At 46.6% G+C, this 21,013-nt stretch overlaps 2 protein-coding genes across 2 annotated transcripts in view; one reads left to right on the top strand and one right to left on the bottom strand.

Annotated features, from left to right (window-relative positions):
* The window catches only part of Kdelr3 (KDEL (Lys-Asp-Glu-Leu) endoplasmic reticulum protein retention receptor 3), a 9,449-nt gene extending 6,505 nt beyond the window's left edge, over positions 1-2,944 (top strand). The window contains exons 3-5 of the mRNA XM_013024846.1: positions 197-355; positions 1,773-2,025; positions 2,739-2,944. Coding sequence (XP_012880300.1) covers positions 197-355; positions 1,773-2,025; positions 2,739-2,779 — 453 coding nt within the window. The 3' untranslated portion in view covers positions 2,780-2,944. The remainder of the gene's footprint in view (positions 1-196; positions 356-1,772; positions 2,026-2,738) is intronic.
* Positions 2,945-3,331: 387 nt separating this feature from the next.
* Positions 3,332-21,013, bottom strand: part of Ddx17 (DEAD (Asp-Glu-Ala-Asp) box helicase 17) — a 20,917-nt gene continuing 3,235 nt past the window's right edge. The window contains exons 2-13 of the mRNA XM_013024845.1: positions 18,944-19,094; positions 18,144-18,243; positions 16,353-16,486; positions 16,061-16,126; positions 14,991-15,132; positions 14,420-14,580; positions 14,158-14,330; positions 12,427-12,537; positions 11,449-11,510; positions 10,997-11,056; positions 6,828-7,064; positions 3,332-6,029 (exon numbers count right to left, since the gene is read on the bottom strand). Coding sequence (XP_012880299.1) covers positions 5,524-6,029; positions 6,828-7,064; positions 10,997-11,056; positions 11,449-11,510; positions 12,427-12,537; positions 14,158-14,330; positions 14,420-14,580; positions 14,991-15,132; positions 16,061-16,126; positions 16,353-16,486; positions 18,144-18,243; positions 18,944-19,094 — 1,903 coding nt within the window. The 3' untranslated portion in view covers positions 3,332-5,523. The remainder of the gene's footprint in view (positions 6,030-6,827; positions 7,065-10,996; positions 11,057-11,448; positions 11,511-12,426; positions 12,538-14,157; positions 14,331-14,419; positions 14,581-14,990; positions 15,133-16,060; positions 16,127-16,352; positions 16,487-18,143; positions 18,244-18,943; positions 19,095-21,013) is intronic.

Below are 21,013 nucleotides of genomic sequence, written 5' to 3'. Positions count from 1 at the left end.
AAAGTGGGAAGTGGCGCTGTGGCTCAAGTGGTAGAGTGCTAGCCTTGAGCTGAAGAGCTGAAGGACAGCGCCCAGGCCCAGAGTTCAGGCCCCACAACCGGACCCTAAATAAATAAATAAATAAATAATTTAAAAAAAAAAAGACACTGCCCCGAGGCTGGGAAAAAACTTGGTTTCCATTTCTTTCTCTTTTTAGGTGGTTTTTCTCCTCTGTGCCTATGTCACAGTGTACATGATCTATGGGAAATTTCGGAAGACATTTGACATTGAGAATGACACTTTCCGTCTGGAGTTTCTCTTGGTGCCAGTCATCGGTCTCTCCTTCCTGGAGAACTACAGCTTCACACCATTGGAGGTGAGGAGGTGCTCGGCCCCAACCCCGAGTGCAGGGCTGCCCCTCTGCCTCACTTTTGCCTGTGATGCTAGGCCATTAAAGTTGTACCCATCGCCCAAGAGCGGGTCACTGAGCTCCACATGGTGGGGGAGGCTGGCCTGTAGTAATCATGCTGCTGTGTCCCAGACTAGCAGATCTCTAGTCCAGGCCTGGGTGGTAGCCTTGGTGGCAGCAGCCTCTTTGGAGATCCTGATGTAGACTCACTATTTTGCAATCTTAAGAAAATTACATTCTGAGGTAGGAATGTGGCTTGGGGGTAGAGCACTTGTCTAGCATGCATGAAGCCCTGGGTTCCATTCCTCAGCACGACATAAATAGAAAAAATTGGAAGTGGCACTGTGGCTCAAGTGGTAGAATGCTAACCTTGAGCAAAAAAAAAAAGCAACTCACGGATAGTGTCCACGCCCTGAGTTCAAGCCCCATGACTAGGAGGAAAAAAAAAAATTATATCCCAAGATGGGCACTGGTGGCCCACACCTGTAATCCTGGCTACTCAGGAGGCTGAGGTCTGAGGACTGTGGTTTGAAGCCAGCTGGGAAAAAAAAACAGAAGTAGAGCTATGGCTCAAGTGGTAGAGCACTAGCCTTGAGTAACAAAAAGCTCAGGTATGGCACCCAGGCCCCGAGTTCAAGACCCGGGACCCTACCACTCCACCAGCCCCCTACAAATTCCAACCAGATGCAGGTGGCTCCCACCTACTAATCTGGACTGTTCAGGTGGCTGAGATCTGAGGATCATGTTGAAGCCAGTCTGGGTAGACAAACCTATGAGGTTTGTATTTCCAACCAACCAGCACAAAGCCAGAATGGAAGTTGTGGCTCAAGTAGATGAGTACCAGCTATGAGCAAAGTAGCTAAGGAAAAGTGCCCAGGCCTGTGCTCACACCGCAGTACCCACACACACCCACATCCACACCCATTTCATATGTATAGAGCTCCAAGGGTAGAGCTGCAGTATGCAAGTTTGGATATGGCCAACAGCAGAGAGCTCGCACCTGAGGCTCTGGACTGATCTCCAGCACTGTAAATGAGCACATGTCCATAAAAGTTAAAAAGCTCCTCCAAGTGCTGGTGGCTCATGTCTGTAATCCTAGCTACTTAGGAGGCTGAGATGATGGTTCAAAGCCAGCCTAAGCAGGAAGATTTGAGACTCTTCAAATTAACCACCAGAAAACTAGACTGGAAGTCTAGTGACTGGAAGTGGTAGAACCTAGCCTTGAGCAAGAGCTCAGGGACAGCGCCCAGCCCGAGTTCAAGTCCCCCCACCCCCAACAACAAAAGGCCATTTGCTCTGGTAAACACATCTGGTCAGCATTTATAGCCCCCTAAAGCCTCTGTCCTGCCCAGCTTCCTCAGCCTCCTCTGCTTCTCTTGGGCAGATCCTCTGGACTTTTTCCATCTACCTTGAGTCAGTGGCCATCCTGCCCCAGCTCTTCATGATCAGCAAGACAGGAGAGGCTGAGACCATCACCACCCATTACTTGTTCTTCCTGGGGCTCTACCGACTGCTCTACCTGGCCAACTGGATCAGGCGGTACCAGACGGAGAATTTCTATGACCAGATTGCAGTGGTGTCAGGAGTAGTGCAGACCATCTTCTACTGTGACTTCTTCTACTTGTATGTGACCAAAGGTAGGCTAAGCAGTGCTGCGGGTACACACCTGCTCGATACCCAGACTCCAGTGGAGCTTCCCCCTATGGCTTTCAGTAAAGTGCTGGTGCGGGGGCAGAAGCAGACCCAGTAGTGTGTCCTGTGCAAGCCAGTGACATTTGATATGCTTGACTGGGCACGTTTAGGAGGCGTTCCAAGAAGATATAATGGTGCATGCTTAGTGCCAGCACTAGGGAGGCAGTCAGGAGGAACCAAAGAACTGGAGTACCCACCAGAGATTCAGCCCAGCCACGGCGATTTCCCACAGAGCCACAATAGCCAGAGGAACAGGATGGCAGGGTCACTTGGAAAAAAACCAACCCACTAATTATACTAGCAATCCTAAGATACCCAGAAGGGTAAGACCTGGAGAACTTGAGCCTTCCAAAACACCCCCAATGTGTGGCTCAGGTACGTGAGGTGGAGCTCAAACCACGGTGGCTGCTACCAGCAATTGGTGGAGATAAGGACAAAACGGGCTGAGTGGAGGCGAAGCTGAGACTAGAGACCTAGAGTTTAGCACGTGAGGGCGGTGTGAGGGTGGGTTGTCAGCACGCGCAAGATGGGAGCTGGGAGCCTCATGACTCCAAATCCTCAACACCTGCTCACAGCTACATGTGGAGACGAGATCAGTCATAAAACGGCCTTTTAATCAGCCAAAATTCTAAGTTCATTTCCACTTTTTTTTTTCCAGTCCTTAAGGGAAAGAAGTTAAGTCTTCCTATGCCAATTTGAGGACTCCCAGAGATGATCAACACTGTAAGGAGGACACTGACAGATGCAGGATTTGGGACCCTATGTACTAGTGAAAAAAATACTTGTGTGGATTAGAGTGCAGCACATTTGTCTAGCCACCATGGCCTTGTTAATCCCGCTCAAGTACCACCCTATGAACACTCCAGAGCAAAAGAACAGCCAGACCAAGTGATCAGCTGGAGCATTAGGGACAGGAAACACACAGAGTGTCAACTGCAGGTGACAGTCACAGTTCATTTCCTTATCACATTCAAGCACAAGCAAACCAAATTGACCATTTTTGGCAAGCATTAATTTCGTGCCTCCCCTTTAAGCTCATCAATTTCTGAGGAGCTGGACACTAAGCGCTCATCCCCAGGTATCCTTAGTCTTGTGCCTCAAACTGTCTCACATTAGGACCAATCTACACTAAGGTCAGCCGGTCCCACCAGGTGCTACGTGGGCTGTCTACTCAAGTTTTGTCTTGAAGCAAAAGTAGTGTTAAGGACAAGCAACTATTCAGAAGCTTTAGAGAATAAACAGCTCACACCGTATTGTCAAGTGTTTTATTTATACCTACAAAAGGAAACAAGATGGTATCAAAAGGACAATTTACAAACTAAGAATAGTAACATTGCTCTTAGCCTGCCTCCTGTGCCTCAACATCACACGCCTACAAATCTTTCAAGTCTTAACACGACAGGAATGTGTTCAGAGACCAGCAAGGACATGAGAGCACTGATCCCAAGCAAAAGCCACTAACCTTTTAGTTGAGAGGTCTGCACAATAAACTGTTGGGGGGGGGGGAGGATGGGGAGCAGCAGCCCCTGGCTTAATACTGAAGCCCTTTCCACTACTACCACTAGCCAGCCAGGATTCACCACTCCTACTCTCAACTCAAGAGCACAACCTCACAGCTATGCTCAGGCCACAAAGAGCTTTTGCAATGGCCAATACACTGCTATTTTCTGTTCACAACATTCCTCACTGAAGAGGGCAAGCAAGCGACTCAGATACTACACTGCTCACATACCCAGACAGCCTGTCCCAGAAACAGATGTGTTTGAGAGCCATAGAGTAGGACCTAATCTATTTAAAGGGGGGGGGGATCAACCTGAATGTGGCTGCAGAAATGTCCACAACAGCGTGCATGGCCAGTGCTCAGACATGTTTTGGGAGCAGAGAAACACGGCACTTTGGTTGCAAGCACAGAGCAGTTTTAGTTTCTTCTATGCCTACTGTCCTCCCCACTCGGCCTCAACTTCTACAAGATGGGGAAAGAAAAGAAAAAGAAAGTTGGAAAAAAACAAAAAAAAAAAAGGCTGTCCAAGTTTTCACATGCACAATTTCAGCTTATGCTGACAACCTACCTGTATCTGTTGCACATTGAATCATACTTTGAGAACCCCTCAGAAACCATCCCTTTTCTCTCCCTGAAGGATTTTAAAGGGAAAACAAAAATAAAACCTTCAGAGATCATCTTAATGGTCAGGTGTTACAAACCAGCAAGCACTCAAAAGCCACAGCCCAAGAAGGCAGCTGGGGGGCCTTCCTCCTCTAACTGCCGCCGGAAGCACAGGGAGGGGGCTTGGAGGCGGAGCCCTCCTTCCACACAGGGTCAGGCAAAGGCTGGGAGCCGACTGTCTTGCTGCCCTACCTGGGCACAGTGAACACAGAAGCATAGAATGCTTTCCAGGTCCATCTGCTGTGGCTGGCAGCTGGGTAAGGCAGTACTTCCAGCAGGGGGTCAACTCACCTACCTTCAGATGGAGGCAAAATAAAAAGGCCCCCAGAGCGTGTCCTAGACACTACCTACCTGTGGAGAGTACGCACACCAGCACACCAGTCGTTAGAAAGCACTGCGGGACTGGCGGAGACCAGCGCACAGTGAAATCTTGCTCAAGATAATTTGGTCAAATGGGCAGTGGCACCGGCAAAGAGTTGCTCTCATTCTACTTCTACAAATACTGAGTTTAAAAGGAAAATCATCTGCCCACTTCGAGTACATTGTTTATAATTAAAGGTGCCTTTTATACTGCAGGTGAACGCATTTCTGTGAGCATTTCTGTATGTTCATTTGCTCACAGCAGTCTGGCTAGAAAGTGAATTTCATAGATGGTCCTTGGTTGCCTGGGCCCATATGCCAAACCAATACCATCAACTGGTGGTTTTAAATTAAAAACACATCCTTAATGACAATGACAAAGCAGTGTCTTCAGTCATCTGGGCCTGAACCCTGATCAAACTTGAGCAATGGTAAACCCATTATGGGAAATCCCTCTCGGCTTTCTAACCCAGTTCTGAGAGCAATTTAGAGCACAGATGCCTTCCTCCTCCTCCTCCTCCTGCCCAAGTCAGCCCTCCCACCCCCCAACTCAGGGCTCCCACAAAAGGGCCATTAGGTTTACATTTGAAGAGGAAAACTAGCTCAAATATCCTCAACATGCAAGTTGGGGGAAATTCATCTCCTCCAGTCAGACATATATATGTATGTGTGTGTATATATATATATATATATATTTTTTTTACAAAACCTGTTACTGAAGACTGGATCACTTTTGGTGGGCAGAAGAAACCTGGCAGTGAGTTCTAACTAATCTGCATGAAAAGACAATCACAATGGTTGGGAGGGGGAAAAATAATGAAAGAGAAGTGTGGAAGAGCAGGGGGAAAAAAGAAAAAAAAAAAGGAAAGACAGCGTTCCTTTAGATGTTTTAGCTTGTGGGAGCCATTTGCCAAAGGGCTCACTTCCGCGAGGGGGGAGGGGGCGGGGGCGGGGGCGGGTACTGGTAGGCCGTCTGCCCCATGTAACCTATCATGTTGGTAGCTCCTGGAGGCTGTGCAAACTGTTGTGACATCAGAGGCTGCGGCTGCTGCCCAGACCGGCCTATGGCGCTAAACTGCTGGCTGGAGCTCTGAGAACTTCTCCCAGCTGAGGTGGTGCTACTAGCCCCGTACGTGCCAGCGCCGTACTCCTGGGCTGTATAGCCACTGGTGCCATAGGCAGCTGCCCCATAGGTGCCTTGACTGTAGGTATATTGGCCTGCTTGGGCTCCAAAGGCAGAATTTGGACTTCCATAGCCACTGCCATTAGCATAGCTGGCTCTATCGGTTTCACTGCGATCCCGATAGCTCGCAGAGTCTCTCCGTCCACCATCTTTCACTCCTCGAAGCCTCCGGTCACACTCATCCTGATACATCAGGTTGGGGTTGTTGGCAGAAGAAGTAGTCCGGTATCGAGAGCGGCCTCCTGGTGGGAGGGTACAGGTATTTTTTAATGGCAGGTATGTGATCCACGCATAATATAAAAAATTAAATGGGGACGAAGTGTACAATTTGTTCCCTTCAGCTGGTAGCCAGGCCAAGCTAAGTCAGTATTTTATTCCACTTTTCACCTTTTAGGGTCTTTTCCTGAGAATCACCAAAAACTGCAATCTTAACTATCTTACTATATCAAAGTGGGAGCTGCTGGGCACTTGGCAATAGCGCCTTGCCACTCAGGAGACTGAGATCTAAGGATTGCAGTTCGAAGCCAGCAGGGGCAAAAAAAAGTCAAGAGGCTCTCAATCACCACAAAACCAGAACTAGTGGCTCAAAGTGGTAGAGCGACAAAGCTCGAGACAGTGCCCAGTCCTGGAGTTCAAGCCCCACAACCGCCCCCAAAAAACAAACCACCACAAAAAACCAACTGGAAGCCATGAAGCCTACTTTATTGCACAACTGTTTTTAAACATTCCAGCCACTGGGGTGCTGGAATTACAGACATGTGGCATTACAGGTACCTGGCTGGTTTAGCTTCATTTTAAACAGGCCAAGTCCTGCTAAATCGAAACGTCAGTTTAAGACTAGTAATCGACAAAAATGCTGGGCTGCTTAAGTAGCACAGTCATGCGATAAGACTTTAAGGAAAGGTGATGAATAACAACCTTAAGCATTTCATCACCACATTCTCTCTAGCAACACACTGCACAGGCTTAAAAAAGCAAGGCACAAATAAACAGAAAAGAGATCTTGGCAGTACCTGGAAAACTCCAGGATTTACCCTTACCCCCGCCGCCGCCGCCGCCTCTGTGGTCCACCAGCTGCATCAGCTTTGGATTAATGGCCTGATTGGCCTCTTCTAGCACTTTGATCAGCTCTCTGGCCTGCTTTAGGTTCCCTGGGGTGAAGAAAGTATACGCAGTGCCCTTGTTGGTGCTCCGGGCTGTTCGGCCAATGCGGTGCACGTAATCCTCTGAGCTGTTAGGATAGTCATAGTTGATCACAAACTTGACATCTTCCACGTCTTCAGCGGCAATGTCGAGTCAGTGTGTAGGTTGACGTGGCAGAGAGAGAGAAGGCAAAGGACGTGCCCACAACAGGAGGGAAGCACGAATGCAGATGACAGCAAGAGGAGAGAAGATCAAATTAGTAACCACTCTGAGCAGGAACAAAAAATGAAAGACTCATCCCAACAGAGCAGAAGAGGATTAGTGATTCTTGGGACGTAGGCGGGACTTGCCCATCTTTGCTCTGAATCCTAAGGCAATCAGTTTCGACCATCCCAACTCCTGCTACTTCTGCAGTAAGTGATCTACTGCAGGAGCTGCACCATGGTCTTCAGACCTGCGCACTGCTGCGCCAGCCTCCTCAGAGCCAGATGTACACAGCATGAGAGCAGAGACCTCTGAGAAGACGCAGGGTCAAATCACTTCTACTCTGTTGGGAGAAGCCTGGCAAAAATCTACCAACAACACAATAAACTTACCTTGCACCAGTCACAGAGCAACACACAAAAAGGAGCTTCAGTACCTTACTACTACATTCCCAAGGTAACTTACAACATTCAGCTTAATTCTTTCCTTGCTCTTAAGTTTACAAAACTGATCAGCGCCAAAGCACACCTCTTTTCCTCTGCAGACACCCAGGATTACTTGTCCCCCTTCAATTGCCACAAGAGCACATTACACTAAAATTTCACTCTACTACTAAGCCCAGCTTCTGAAGGTTTTTTGTTTGTTTTTGTTTTGCTCAACTCAAGGTTATTTCAAACTAAGTACTGTTTCCACAATCAGAGACTGTCCATGGGAACTAGGTAATGAAATGGATTGCCAAAAACAAAGGGAAAACCCTTGAAACATGAGACACATTTAATGCAGTCTGCGGCTGGGGACCGGGCTGAGCCACCTACCGGAAAGCGTGTAAATGTTAGTGTAATGCATTCACTACGTGGATTACCTACTTCAACCAACAAATTTAAGAATATAACAGAATCCTAATGTTTGGTGGAAAAAAAAATCTGCATTTTACAAAGAATATTCCGGAAATATCCTAGATAAAACACAGATTTTTTGTGATATAAATAATTAAAAAACATTCTCTGTTTGTTACCAGACCGATGCACACTCCCTCCTCCTTTGGGAAACCGCTGCAGCCGATCCCGTCTCTTTGTCTTTTATTTTTGGCGGCCTCCTTTCGAAAACTCCGCCTTCTGACACGGGACCACTGGAGCGCGGGGAGCATGCATCAAGGGTCCGTGGCAGTGAGAAGTCCCCACACACGCTCGCTCTGTGAACTGGCTTAGATGCTTCTCTGTAGCCCCATTTGGTTGCCAAGCACCGGAGAACCTGGGTTCGGGTAAAAATTTCAGGTCCTCCAACGCCTCCCCCAAGGATAATTGGGGTGATTGTAGAAAAAAATAATTATTAAAAAAATGTTACATCCAAAGGGTCAGACTGCATCTATTGCCCAGACTGGATTAATTTCAGGGGGACAGGGAGATGATTAGAAAAAAAAAAAATTGGCTGTTGTTACGGGCATGGGGAGAGGGGGCGTTAGGTCTGTTTCTTATTACAATAAAGGCTCCTCGGTCGTTACTGACCCCTAAAGTCCTGAATCACACCAGAAAGACGAGAAGGCACTTATCACAGGGGGCAGCGTGAGTCTCCAGCTAGAGTCGTGGATGTCATAAAGAAAAAAATCTTAAAGAGGTCAGGAGTGGATGGAGGTAAGGGGCGGGACGATGCGTGCTCACGACCACATCTTCAGAGCCTCAACACCACTCCTGAGCGCTCACACCGAGTTACCGAGTGTGAGTGTGGCAGGCAGAACCAAAATTACTGCCCTTGGATGCACAGAAGCAGCAAAGCAGTGTGGCTGCAGCCAAGAGTTCCCTTGTGGAGGGGCTCAAAAGGGGCAGACAGGGTGCAAGTTCTTCAGCTTAGAAAGATGTCCTGTGTGTGCACATGGCTGGCCGAGGGCACAAAGGAGCAGGCGCAGAATCTGGCTTCTCCAGGCAAGCGCGCCCTGCTGTTATTTGTGCACTGCCACAGTATTATCTTGCTGTCTTTAGAGGAGAGGCTGTAGCAGGGTAAGAGATTGAAACATACGTTCATGTTTTGGCCAGCTGCCTAGGACGAGGACCTTGGGTCCAGGAAGCCCTGGCAAGGCCCGCGTCTCGATGGCTAACTAGGAGAGGGTCTACGACTAGCCAACAGGCTCATCTAGAGCGGCTTCGGGCCAGTGGAGATTTGCCTTGGCCATGTACTGAGTGATCTGCAGTTGATAGCAAAGCTTCTGTTAAAAAACAAAACAAAATCAATTCAATGCTTTTAGTTCAACAATGTGTAGGTTCAACAAAAAAAGGAGAAATTAAAAAAAAAAATCCCAGTGGACAGGGAGTAGTGGTTGGCTGAAGATGACTATGAAAATCATGGGATCCGGGAACTTACCTGAGGGAACACCTAAGAGACCATCGCTCGGCGGGAAGGGAAAAAAGGCCTGGCGACTCAGCTGAAAATCGCACCCTTGTCTGTGAGGTAGAAGCCTTCACTTTCCAGGATCTTGTAGGACCTTGGTCAGAATTCTGCCATGTTGGTGGGTTTTCTCCCTCCTTTTGATTTTTACAAGGCAGCGAACAAAGGGGCCCAACACAAGCTGAGGTTGCGTAACAAGAAACAGACTCGGGTTCCTTTCCTGTCCCCTCTGTGGACGAGGGGAGGTGGGATGAGAGTCTAAGTTATTCTAATGGTAGCCAATTGATGTCATTTAAAATGCAGGGGACATGGAACAAATGTTTTTAATTGTCTAGGCAAGATGCACAAAGAAGCTACCAGCACATAGCAAGCCTGTTTTAAAAAAAAAACAAAAACACCATTACTGAAAGCTATGATGGAAAGTGCTTTCAGAACTCCGCCTCCTCTCCCAACAGGCCCAAGATCTAACGGCAGACCAAGACATGACCTTGGAGGGCAGAGACAGCTTCCTGTCGTGGCTGTAGGCCACCACCTCTGAAGGAGGGAATGAGAAGTCTAACAGGTAATGGTTCCCATCACTTCCCTATTCGTTTGAATGCTATCCTCTTCATATTAAATAGTATAAGGGCATATGGTACTTCTCACCTTACTTGGCAGGAAATTAAACACCTATCAATTATCTTCTAGATTTCCTTGTGATAGAATACCCCTCCCCTCCAACACAGGGTCTTGATACCGTCCCAAACTGGCCTCAAATTCACAGTCCTTCTGCCTCAGCCTCGTGAGGACTGGAATTACTGGAATGTACCACCATACCCAGCTAAAATGCCTTAAAATATTAAAGTTGTGAGTCAGACTTTAGTTCAAAATAATGGGATAAAAGTACCACAGGTTATTTTTACATCATTAAGGACTGAAAACTTAAGATGTATGGGTGAGAGGAGGGGTAACTGCTCAGTGGTATTGTACTTCAGTAATACTGGGCAAGGCATATTTAAATAGGTAGTACATTATGTATTTATTAAAGCCTATTTAATAAGCATTCACAGAACCAACCCTCTCCCTATCTATCGTAATGGGAAAAGAATAACTGAAGAAGCTAGTTCTCTTAGGCTCCTTCCATCTAGTCAGGAATTAAGAGTTAAGCCAGCTAGGAGAAGTTACACTGTTCCATGCAATGTCTCCTCTCCCTCTAACTCAGCAGTCATGCCTAGGCCTTGCTGCAGACTAAAGCCTGTTTGTTAGGAGCAGGAAGACTGAAAATAAAAAGAAAATGGAAACAAAAACCCAACCCCAAAAACTCACCCAAGAATAAAAAATAAAAAAAAAAAATAAAAAAGGAGGGCGGGAGTGGGGAGATGACCACAGTTGCATTCCTCCTGACTGAATACATGTGTATACAACTCTAAATTTGAAATGGCAAACAAACCTTTAAACCAAAAAGATACATAAGCCAGTGACAGAGGCGCCTGTCTATACAAACCTAGCCCACGGGAGGCTACATCCGTGGCAATGAGAATGGGAGCCTTTCCAGAACGAAACTCTGTAAAACAAACAAACAAAAACACACTATGAAAGCCAGGTTATGCACTCTCAGAGAAGACTTAAACTTGCAACCCTTCCCTCTGGTGAGTGCTGTTCATTTCTGAGGTATGTGCTCTCCTCTCCCGTTCACACAATGGCCTGGCCTTAAGTAACAGGACTACTACAGGGAACATGCTAAGGTAGGACCTCAGCGAGGCCTTGAGGTCAAATCTGGTACAGCACCATTTTTAAATTCTATTTTTTTATGAATAAAGCTTCCTGGCTATGTTTTCCTGTTCTGTCTTTGACTAGTTCTGGTAGAGCTCAGCCACTATTTGGTCTACAAATCCAAAATATTTACCCTGACATTTTGGGGAAAATTCATTGAAAATGCCTCCTTTAAAAACTTACCATTAAGGACCCAGTCTCTTTCTGGTTGACTCTTGTCTCCATGGATACACATAGCAGGCCAACTGTCAAAAGAAAATTTAGAATGCTTTAAAAAAGGACAACTAGGGGCTGGGAAGGTGGCTCAGTGGTAGAGCGCTTGCCTTGCATGCATGAGGCCCTGGGTTCGATTCCTCAGCACCACATAAGCAAAAAGAAAAAAGCCGGGAAGTGGCGCTGCGGATCAAGTGGCAGAGCGCTAGCCTTGAGCTGAAGAGCTGAGGGACAGCGTCCAGGCCCAGAGTTCAGGCCCCACGAATGGATCCAAAATAAATAAAAAAGGACAACTAGCTAGGTGCTGGCGGCTCACACCTGTAATCCCAGCTACTCAGGAGGCTGGAACCTGAGGATCCTGGTTCAAAGCCAGCCCAGGCAAGAAAACTCGGTGAGACTCTTATCTCCAATTAACCTTCAGAAAACTGAAGCTGTACTATGGCTCAAGTGTTTGAGTGCTTGCCTTGAGCTGAAGAGCTCAGGGACAACACCCAGGCCCAAGGTTCAAGGCCCATCACCCCATCACCAACAAAAATAATAAAGGAAAACTAAGCTATAAAAAGAACCTTTGTGGGCTGGGAAGGTGGCTCAGTGGTAGAGCGCTTGCCTTGCATGCATGAGGCCCTGGGTTCGATTCCTCAGCACCACAAAAGCAAAAAGAAAAAAGCCGGAAGTGGTGCTGTGGCTCAAGTGGTAGAGCGCTGGCCTTGAGCTAAGAGCTGAGGGACAGCTCCCAGGCCCAGAGTTCAGGCCCCACGACCGGATCCCCCCCCCCAAAAATAAAAAGAACCTTTGTAACTAGAGGTATGGCTCAAGTGGTAGAACGCCTGTCTACAAAGTACAAAGCCTGGAGCTCAAAGACCCGCACCACAAAACCGAAGGAACACGTTAACTAGCCCTTCCTGGGAAGGGAAGGCAAGGCTGTCCCTGCTTAGGTCTGGTACTCACCCGTCCCTGCGCATCCTGCGAGTGAGGTCATCACAGCGCCTCTTTGTCTCCACAAAGATTATTGTTTTGTTTTCCTTTTCAGCCATTATTTCCTCCATCAGTTGAATCAACCTGAAAATAAGACCGACAATGCAGTCATCAGAGAAAAAAATCTCTCTGGATATTATACAGAGGATCACTGCAGTAACTCCCAAACATACATGCTTTGTATGGCGGTACATGCCTATAATCCCAGCACATTACCTTTAAAACTTTGGGGGAAAAAAAAAGACATAGCACTAAGCAACACTCTGATCTTAAAATACAAATGTAACCTTCCTAGAAGAAAAGGCATTGTGAAAAAAAAAAAAGCAAGGCTCTGCACCTGCTACAGATGCTCCACAACTTCAATACTTCTCTCTAGGCCTCGTCCTCCCCCTACTCCTACTGTTTGCCACCCTTGGGCTTGAAGTCAGGGCCTGGGTGTTCCCATTAGTTTTATTCAAGGCTGGTGCTCTACCACTTAAGCCAAGGTCCACATCCAGTTTCCTGGTGATTAATTGGACATAAAGGGCTGGGACTTTTCCTGCCTAGGTTGGCTTTGAACTGTGCCCCTGGCTTTAACTGCTTTATTTTGGGGGTGGGGTCTGTTGTGGGGGTTGAACTTGGTCTTGGCGCTGTCCCTCAGGTCTTTAGCTCAAGGCTAGCGCCCTACCACTTGAGACTCGGCTTTTTTGTTTATGTGGTGCTGAGGAATTGAGCCCAGGGCCTCATGCATGTGAGGCAAGCACTCTACTAAGACAACTTCCCAGCTTTTCAACTGCTTTTTAATTTTATGCCCAGGCCAGCCTTTGCTGTGATCCTTCTGCTTGCATTTTACTATTGAGTGAGGTGGAGTCTCAGGAACTATATTATGCCCAAAGTAGACTGCAATCGCTGATCCCCACCTCCTAAACAGCTAAGGTGACAGGTTTGAGCCACTGGTGCCCAGCTCCAGCAATCATTTTTTTTTTTAAGTTTCCAGGCCTCAAAAAAGGTACTGGTTAGCCAGGCGCCAGTGGCTCATGCCCATAATCCTAGCTACTTAGGAAGCTGAGATATGAGGATCACGGTTCAAAGCCAGCCCAGGCACGAAAGCCCCTGAGACTCTTATCTCCAATAAACCACTCAGAAAACCGCAAGTGGTACTGTGGCTCAAGCAGTAGAGTGCTTGCCTTGAGCTGAAGAGCGCAGGGACAGCGGCCCAGGCCCAGAGTTCAAGCACCACAACATACCAAAAAAAAAGTACTGGTCACCCAAGCCAGGTACAGTGACATATACCTTTACTTTCCCAATACTCAAAGAAGCTGTGGCAGCAAGATCACAAATTCAAGGCCAGCCTTTCCCAAGGAAGAAGAAGAAGAAAAAAAAAAAAAACTACTAAACTAAAATTTCAAGTATTACTAGGAAGGCTGAAGATTTATCAAAGGAGTGAAATCTAGCCGGGTGCCGGTGGCTCACGCCTGTAATCCTAGCTACTCAGGAGGCTGAGATCTGAGGATGGAGGTTCAAAGCCAGCCCGGGCAGAAAGTCCCTGAGACTCTTATCTCTAATTACCCACTCAGAAAACTGGAAGTGACGCTGTGGCTCAAGTGGTAGAGCGCTCACCTTGAGCTAGAGTGCAGGGACAGCACCCAAGCCCAGAGTTCAAGCACCACAACTGACAAAAAAAAAAAAAAAAAGTACTAATAAAGAGTGAAATCTCTTCCGTACTTGTGGTCTTTTTCACTCTCCATACAGACATCCACGATCTGAAGGATGTTGTGGTTGGCACTCAGCTCCAGGTTGCCCACGTTGATCTGGGTGTAGTCTCGGAGGAAGTCCTCAGCAAGTTGTCGCACTTCCTTTGGCCATGTTGCACTCCACATCAGTGTCTGCCGATCGGGCTAGCATAAAAAGAAAGGCTTGCTTTTAGGCTAAGGATCTGGATGAAAGTCCAAATACATAAAGACAGCTAAGTATTAGCCTTCCATACCCTGATCTGATCAACAATTTTACGGATCTGGGGTTCGAAGCCCATATCAAGCATCCTGTCAGCCTCGTCCAGCACAAGGTAAGTACATCGGCGAAGGTTTGTCTTTCCCGACTCCAGAAAATCTATCAGTCTTCCAGGAGTAGCTATACAGATCTCCACACCTATGAAGCAAAATCAAATCAAAGATCTAGCCCTGGTGGTCACACAGTCAATGCTACAGAGCAGTAACTGAATTTAACAACACAGTTCCGGTTCACGTACAACCATCAGGTCCTACTAAACCTTCCAGCTATGAGGTTCCTCTCCTAAAGACTAGATAGAATCTGAGCATTTCTAAGCTCCTGAAAACGCTTTATGCCCTCACGAGAACCCCACTATTTTGTTCAACTTCATTCACAGGAATTGGTAAGGTACATAAACTCACTACTCAAGACATTAATTTTTTTGTGTGCGTGTCAGTTGTGGGGCTTGAACTCTGGGCCTGGGCGCTGTCCCTGAGCTCTTCAGCTCAAGGTGAGTGCTCTACCACTTGAGCCACAGTGCCACTTCCAAGACATTAATTTTTTATTACCTCTTTCCAGATCTCGAATCTGGGGACCTTTAGGCGCACCTCCATAAATGCATGTACTCTTCAACCTGGAACACTTGCCATAGTCATCAGCTACCTGCTGTACTTGCTGAGCAAGCTCTCTGGTGGGAGCCAGCACTAGACACTGCAGCAGGGAAAAAGACAACAAAAATCACTTAAGACACCCTCCCCCCAAAAAAACCACTCTTCTAATTCTTGGCCTATTGCCTAATCTACAGATTTTCCAAAGTACATGATAGGGAGGGTTCTGGAAGGGCAGGGAGTGTGGCAAATGACAGGATTCATCGTTTAGCATGGGGACGATACCGGCATTCTCAGTGGCCCGCTTCAAAGCCTTGAGCCTCTGCTGTCTACATTGACTACACTGCACTATCTGCATTCAACTACACACTTTCACAAAATGACTGAACGACTTTAAAATATTCCCACACAAAAACTATGGATAACTTATTAGCAAGAAATGCAGATGGATAAGTAAATAGCAGAGTTGGCATTCCTTGCTAGATACATTAGGCACAAACAAGTATATACTATCTAATCTATCAGGATTGGCACCAAGAAGAAAAAAAAAAAAAGCAAGCAGTATTAAGTGATGGAGAACAAACCAAAAGTTAAAGTGTCTTAAAAGCTAGCGCTCTACACTTGAGCCATATCTCCACTTCTGGTTTTTTGGTGGCTAACTGGAGAAGTCTCATGGACTTCCTTGCCTGGACTGGAAAATTAAGATCTCAGCCTTGAGTAGCTAGGATTACAGTGTGCACTACTGATGCCCGGCTCAGTAGCTACTATTCATCCTGCCTGACTTTCCACAGGGCAGGAACCCCTGCCCATACCTCTGCATTCCCTCACAGCACCACTAAGTAACTGAGAGCCCACAGGCACAGCTGGATTCAGCTGGGTGGTCAAAGCTTGTCCAGCACACAACCTGGTTCTAACATGAGCTCAGTTGTAACACCACTCCCACCTATGGAGGACGGGCTTAAGAATGAAGCCAAGACAATATATATATAAAGCCTAGTGCCCCACATGCAACCACCAGAAAGAACACTTACAATTGGGCCGTCTCCTCTTTCCAAGTATGGCTGGTGGTTAATATGAACAATTGCAGGCAGCAAATACTGGAGAGGAAGAACAACAATCTTGCATCAAATTCTAACTTAGACCAGTAATAATACCCAGACAGACTACTGCTGATATACAATGTAAATTTAAACATTTAAGTGCTCCAAAATATTTGATAGTTAAAATGCCCACACTATTTGAACTACACTTTTAAGAATTGGGAATGTATGTGATAGTAAGCTACTACACTGTCAAAGATTTTCAATTGCTAATAATACCTACCGCCAATGTCTTGCCAGAGCCGGTTTGAGCAATGCCCACCATATCCCGGCCACTAAGAGCCAATGGAAATCCCTGGCACTGGATAGGAGTAGGTTCTGTGAAGTGCTGATCCATCAACACATCCATTACGTATTCTACAAGAGAGGAGACGCGTTACTTTCCCCCTGTATTCCAGGGATTGAATATAGGGCTCAGCAAGTGCTCTACTACTCAGGACAAGCCCTCCGTCTTTTTTGTTTTGTTTTCAAGACAAGTGTCTCTGCAAGTGCTGGCCTCACACTCCTGGATTCTTCCTGCCTCTGCCTCCCAAGTAGCTGGGTGAAGCATGGCTTCACTTCAGGTAGCTTTCTGAGGATTCGCTAATTAATACACAAGAGAGTTCACTAACCACTAGCCCCACAAAGGGGCGGTGGGGGGGGGTGTCTGTTTGTGTCTAAACACAGGCACATGACAATCACTTATTGCATGTCGTTTCTTTTTTTTGGGTCCGGTCGTGGGGCCTGAACTCTGGGCCTGGGCACTGTCCCTTAGCTCTTCAGCTCAAGGCTAGCGCTCTACCACTTGAGCCACAGCTCCACTTCCGGCTTTTTTCTTTTTGCTTAAGTGGTGCTGAGGAATCAAACCCAGGGCCTCAGGCATGCAAGGCAAGCGCTCTACCACTGAGCCACCTTCCCAGCTGCATGTTGTTTCTTTTTATGCTGATCCTAGTGCCTGGGCACTCAAGACAGGTGCTTGCTCTCTACCACTTAACCCACATCTCTACTTCCAGCCTTTTGGTGATTCACTGGAAATAACTCTTATACTTTCCTCCCAGGCTGGCTTCCAACCTCAATCATCAGATCACAGTTTCCTAAGTAGCTAGGATTACAAGCATAAGCCACCGACATCCAGCTGTCAAATTCGTATTATATTCAACTAGAAAGCAATTTCATTCTGATGCTTTGTAGAAAGCAGAGGGAAAGCCTTAGAAGTTGAAAAACTAAGGGAAAATGCTTTTAAACTGGAGAACAGATGAGTATGAAAAGTAACCAAATTCCCTGTGAGCCAGGCATCAGTAACTTATGCTTGTAACCTAACTACTTCAGAGACTGAGATCTGGAGGAACAGTTTGAAGCCAGTCTGGGCAAACAAGTCTGTGAAGACTTCATTTCCCCAAACAGCAAGTAACTAGGCCAGCAGTGTGGTGCAAATGTTAGAATGCCAGTGAGCAAGCAAGCGGTGAGGCGCTAAGTTCAAAACCCAAGACCAGCAAAACAAAACGCCCCTCCACAACTCTTCTGTGTCAACAGAGTTAACAGTAGTTTTTAGTTTAACTGAAAACAGCAGGGTGCTGGTGGATCACACCTGTCATCCTAGCCACTCAGAAGGCTGAGATCTGAGGATCACAGTTTAAAGCCAGCCTGGGCAGCAAAGTCCATGAGATTTGTATCTCCAATTAACCACCAGAAAACTGGAAGTGGTGCTGTGGCTCAAGTGGTAGAGCGCTTGTTTTTTTTGGGTCCGGTCGTGGGGCCTGAACTCTGGGCCTGGGCGCTGTCCTTCAGCTCAAGGCTAGCGCTCTGCCACTTGAGGCACAGCACCACTTCCGGCTTTTTTCTTTTTGGAGCGCTTGTTTTGAGCTGAAGAGCTCAAGCCCCATTACCGATAAAAACAGAACAAAAAACCCTGAAACCATTACATAAATTACTGTCTTTAAAGGAAAGGTGAGAAACTATCACATGTTTATTGCTCAACTAAATTTAACAACTATTAACAACCAAACTGAACTCCTCTGGACTGAAAGGTACTTACGTGGGAAATTAGCATGATGAAAGGCAAAGACAGGTTTAGGACAAACATCTCCACCTCTCACTGTAATCTCCTTCTTTCGGCGTAGCTCATCAACCTCATACTACAGAAAAAGATGAAGTAAGGGTAAGTTAGTAGAAGGGTCTTGGTTTATATTCAAAACTTGCTTCCAGGCATGGTGAGGTTCAAGTGACAGAGCATCTACCTACCAAAGGTGAGGTCCTGATTTTAAACCCTAGTACCCTAACAGCATACTTCATGTTCCAAGTCAGAACACCTATTATACCATCCCATTAACTAAGATGTAGATGATTAAGGGTTCCATCTTGTACAGGAGGAAAAAAGTAAGTCACTTGTATATAAGATCAGAACTAGAAGAGGGAAAAGATGTGGGGCTTGGGTCCAAGTAACTACCAGCATTTCCTTATTTTTCTGAACAAGCAAATAGTTCTTAAGTAGAATCCTCAAAATGAGGTTTAAAAACATACCAATTTTTCACCTTTACTTCATAAGCAAACTTTTAAAAAGGTAATTAAGCTTCAGAGATGTGAAGGCCTGAACTATGTAATAGAAAGTTTAAAATCCTGTATGAAAACACAGCAAGAAGCACAATGCGTCCGGAGAAGTGAGACAGTGCGTGCGGTCCACGCCAGTCTCTCAAAGGGGTCTTCTGAAGACTAGGACGGCAGTATACAATTATCTCTGGCCCCTGATTAATGGTATTAAACATAAATGCTGGTATTAAACATAAATACAACTGCATGCGTGCGTGTGCAAGTGCACCCCCACACCCCCACACTTACTGGAGTGAGCCTGGCCACTTCTGGGTGTTCTACATAGAAGTTCTTCTCAAACTTGGGAAGCTCACTCAGATCCCACTTCTTCTTACGCAAGCGCTCCCCAGGGTTACCAAATTTCTTCGGGGGAAGGCCACCACCACCTCTTGCTCCAAATCTAAACAGGAAAAATATTTCAGTTCGTGACTTTTTTGGGGGGTGGGGGGAGGGGGAGGTATTAGGGTGGAACTCAGGGCAAAGAAGATGCTCCACGACTTGAGCCACTCTACCAGTCCCTGTCTGCATTAGTTATTTTTGTCTGCTACCAGGGCTTGAACACAGGCCCTGATGCTTGTTTGGCTGCTGACTACCACTTGAGCCATAACTCCATCTAGCCCAGCTCTTCACTGGCTTTTTTGAAGAGACTCTCACAGACTGGCTTCAAACAAGGGATCCTCAGATCTCAGCCTCCTCAGTAGTAGGATTACAGGTATGAGCCATCAACACTGAGCTATATTATTTTGTGTAGGTACACCAGTACTGGGGAACACTGAGCTACCTTGTTTGTGTAGATACACCAGTACTGGGGGACTTGAACTCAAGGTCTAGATGCTGTCCTTTACTTAGGCTTTTACTCAAAGCGAATGATCTACCATTTGAGCCACAGCTAAACTCCAGGCTTTTCGTTGATTAACTGGAGATAAGACTCTCCTGGTGGCTAGGAATGTGGCTTTGAGGTAGAGTGATTGCGTAACATGAACGAAGCCCTGGGCTCAATTCCTCAGTACCACAGAAAAGGCTGGAAGTGGTAGAGCAAAAAAAAGCTCAGGGACAGTGCCCAGGCCTTGAGTTCAAGCCCCTGGACTGGCACCACACACACACAAAAAGTCTCATGGACTTTCCCACCCAGGTTAACTTCAGACCATGACCCTTAGATACCAGCCTCCTAAGTAGCCACTGGCACCAGACTAAATCTTTTTTGTTGTTTTTGTCAGTTGTGGGGTTTTAACTCTGGGCTTGGGCAGGGTCCCTGAGGAATTCAGCTCAAGGAGAGTGCTCTACCACTTGAGCCACAGCACCACTTCTGGTTTTCTGGTAGTTTATTGGAGATACAAGTGTCAGGGCCTTTGTTGCCCAGGCCGGCTTTGAACCGTGTTCTTCAGATCTCAGCCTCCTGATTAGCTGGATTACAGGCGTGAACCACTGGTTCCTGTTTGACACAGCATCTCACTTTATGCTACGGCTAGCCTGGACCATAAGCCTATTTGTGCTTCCTTCTGTTGCTAGGATGACAGGTGAGTGCCATGGTGCCCAGCCACAGTTTGCAACAACAGTCTCAAGAACTTCTGTGCCCTGGGTAGCTTCAAGCTGGCTTCCCCACCTCTGCCTTCCAGGTGATAGGACCACAAGCTTAAAATACCTTGCCCAGGTCTGTCAGTAGTTTCAAAAAGATGCACCTTGTATGCCACAAAAAGCATGAACACAATGGACAACTAGGACAGAGAAGAAGATACATTTTTATCCTTAGAGACCATGGGGATTTGATCAGACTCTGGATCCAGACAAGATTTTCTTACTCTACCACTTGCTGTACTATCTTTAATTTCTCTAAACTTGTTTCCAACGGAGTAGAACAATACTTTTTTGGGGGGGGTGGGGGATGGGGGGGGCATACTACTTTTTGAATTCAAGCCTTGTTCTTGCTAGGCAGGTGCTCTACTACTGAGCCACACTTACCCATTTTGATACTAGTTCCCAAACAGGGCCTAGTATTTTTGCATGGACTAGCTGTTCTTCCATTTCAGATAGGGTCTCACTCTTGCCAAGGACCACTATCCCTACCAATGCTTCTAGGTAAGCAGGTAGGGATTAGAGATGTGTACCACACCGTGTCTAGTTTATCTGCTGATATGGGGGGGGGTGTCTTGCTCACTTTTTAACCAGGGTGGCCTCCAATCGTTTGTTCTGAGGCAAACAGCATTGATTTATAGAAGAATCCATCAATACACCTTATCAACAGATTCTTAAAAAAAAAAAATCAACCTTTTGGGGCTGGGAAGATGGCTCATTGGTAGAGCGCTTGCCTTGCATGCATGA

Source organism: Dipodomys ordii, unplaced genomic scaffold (assembly GCF_000151885.1).
Source record: "Dipodomys ordii isolate 6190 unplaced genomic scaffold, Dord_2.0 Scaffold79, whole genome shotgun sequence".
In the NCBI taxonomy this organism is placed as follows: domain Eukaryota; kingdom Metazoa; phylum Chordata; class Mammalia; order Rodentia; family Heteromyidae; genus Dipodomys; species Dipodomys ordii.
The sequence above is the reverse complement of the archived record's forward strand: the minus strand, read 5'-3'. Positions and strand labels throughout refer to the sequence as shown.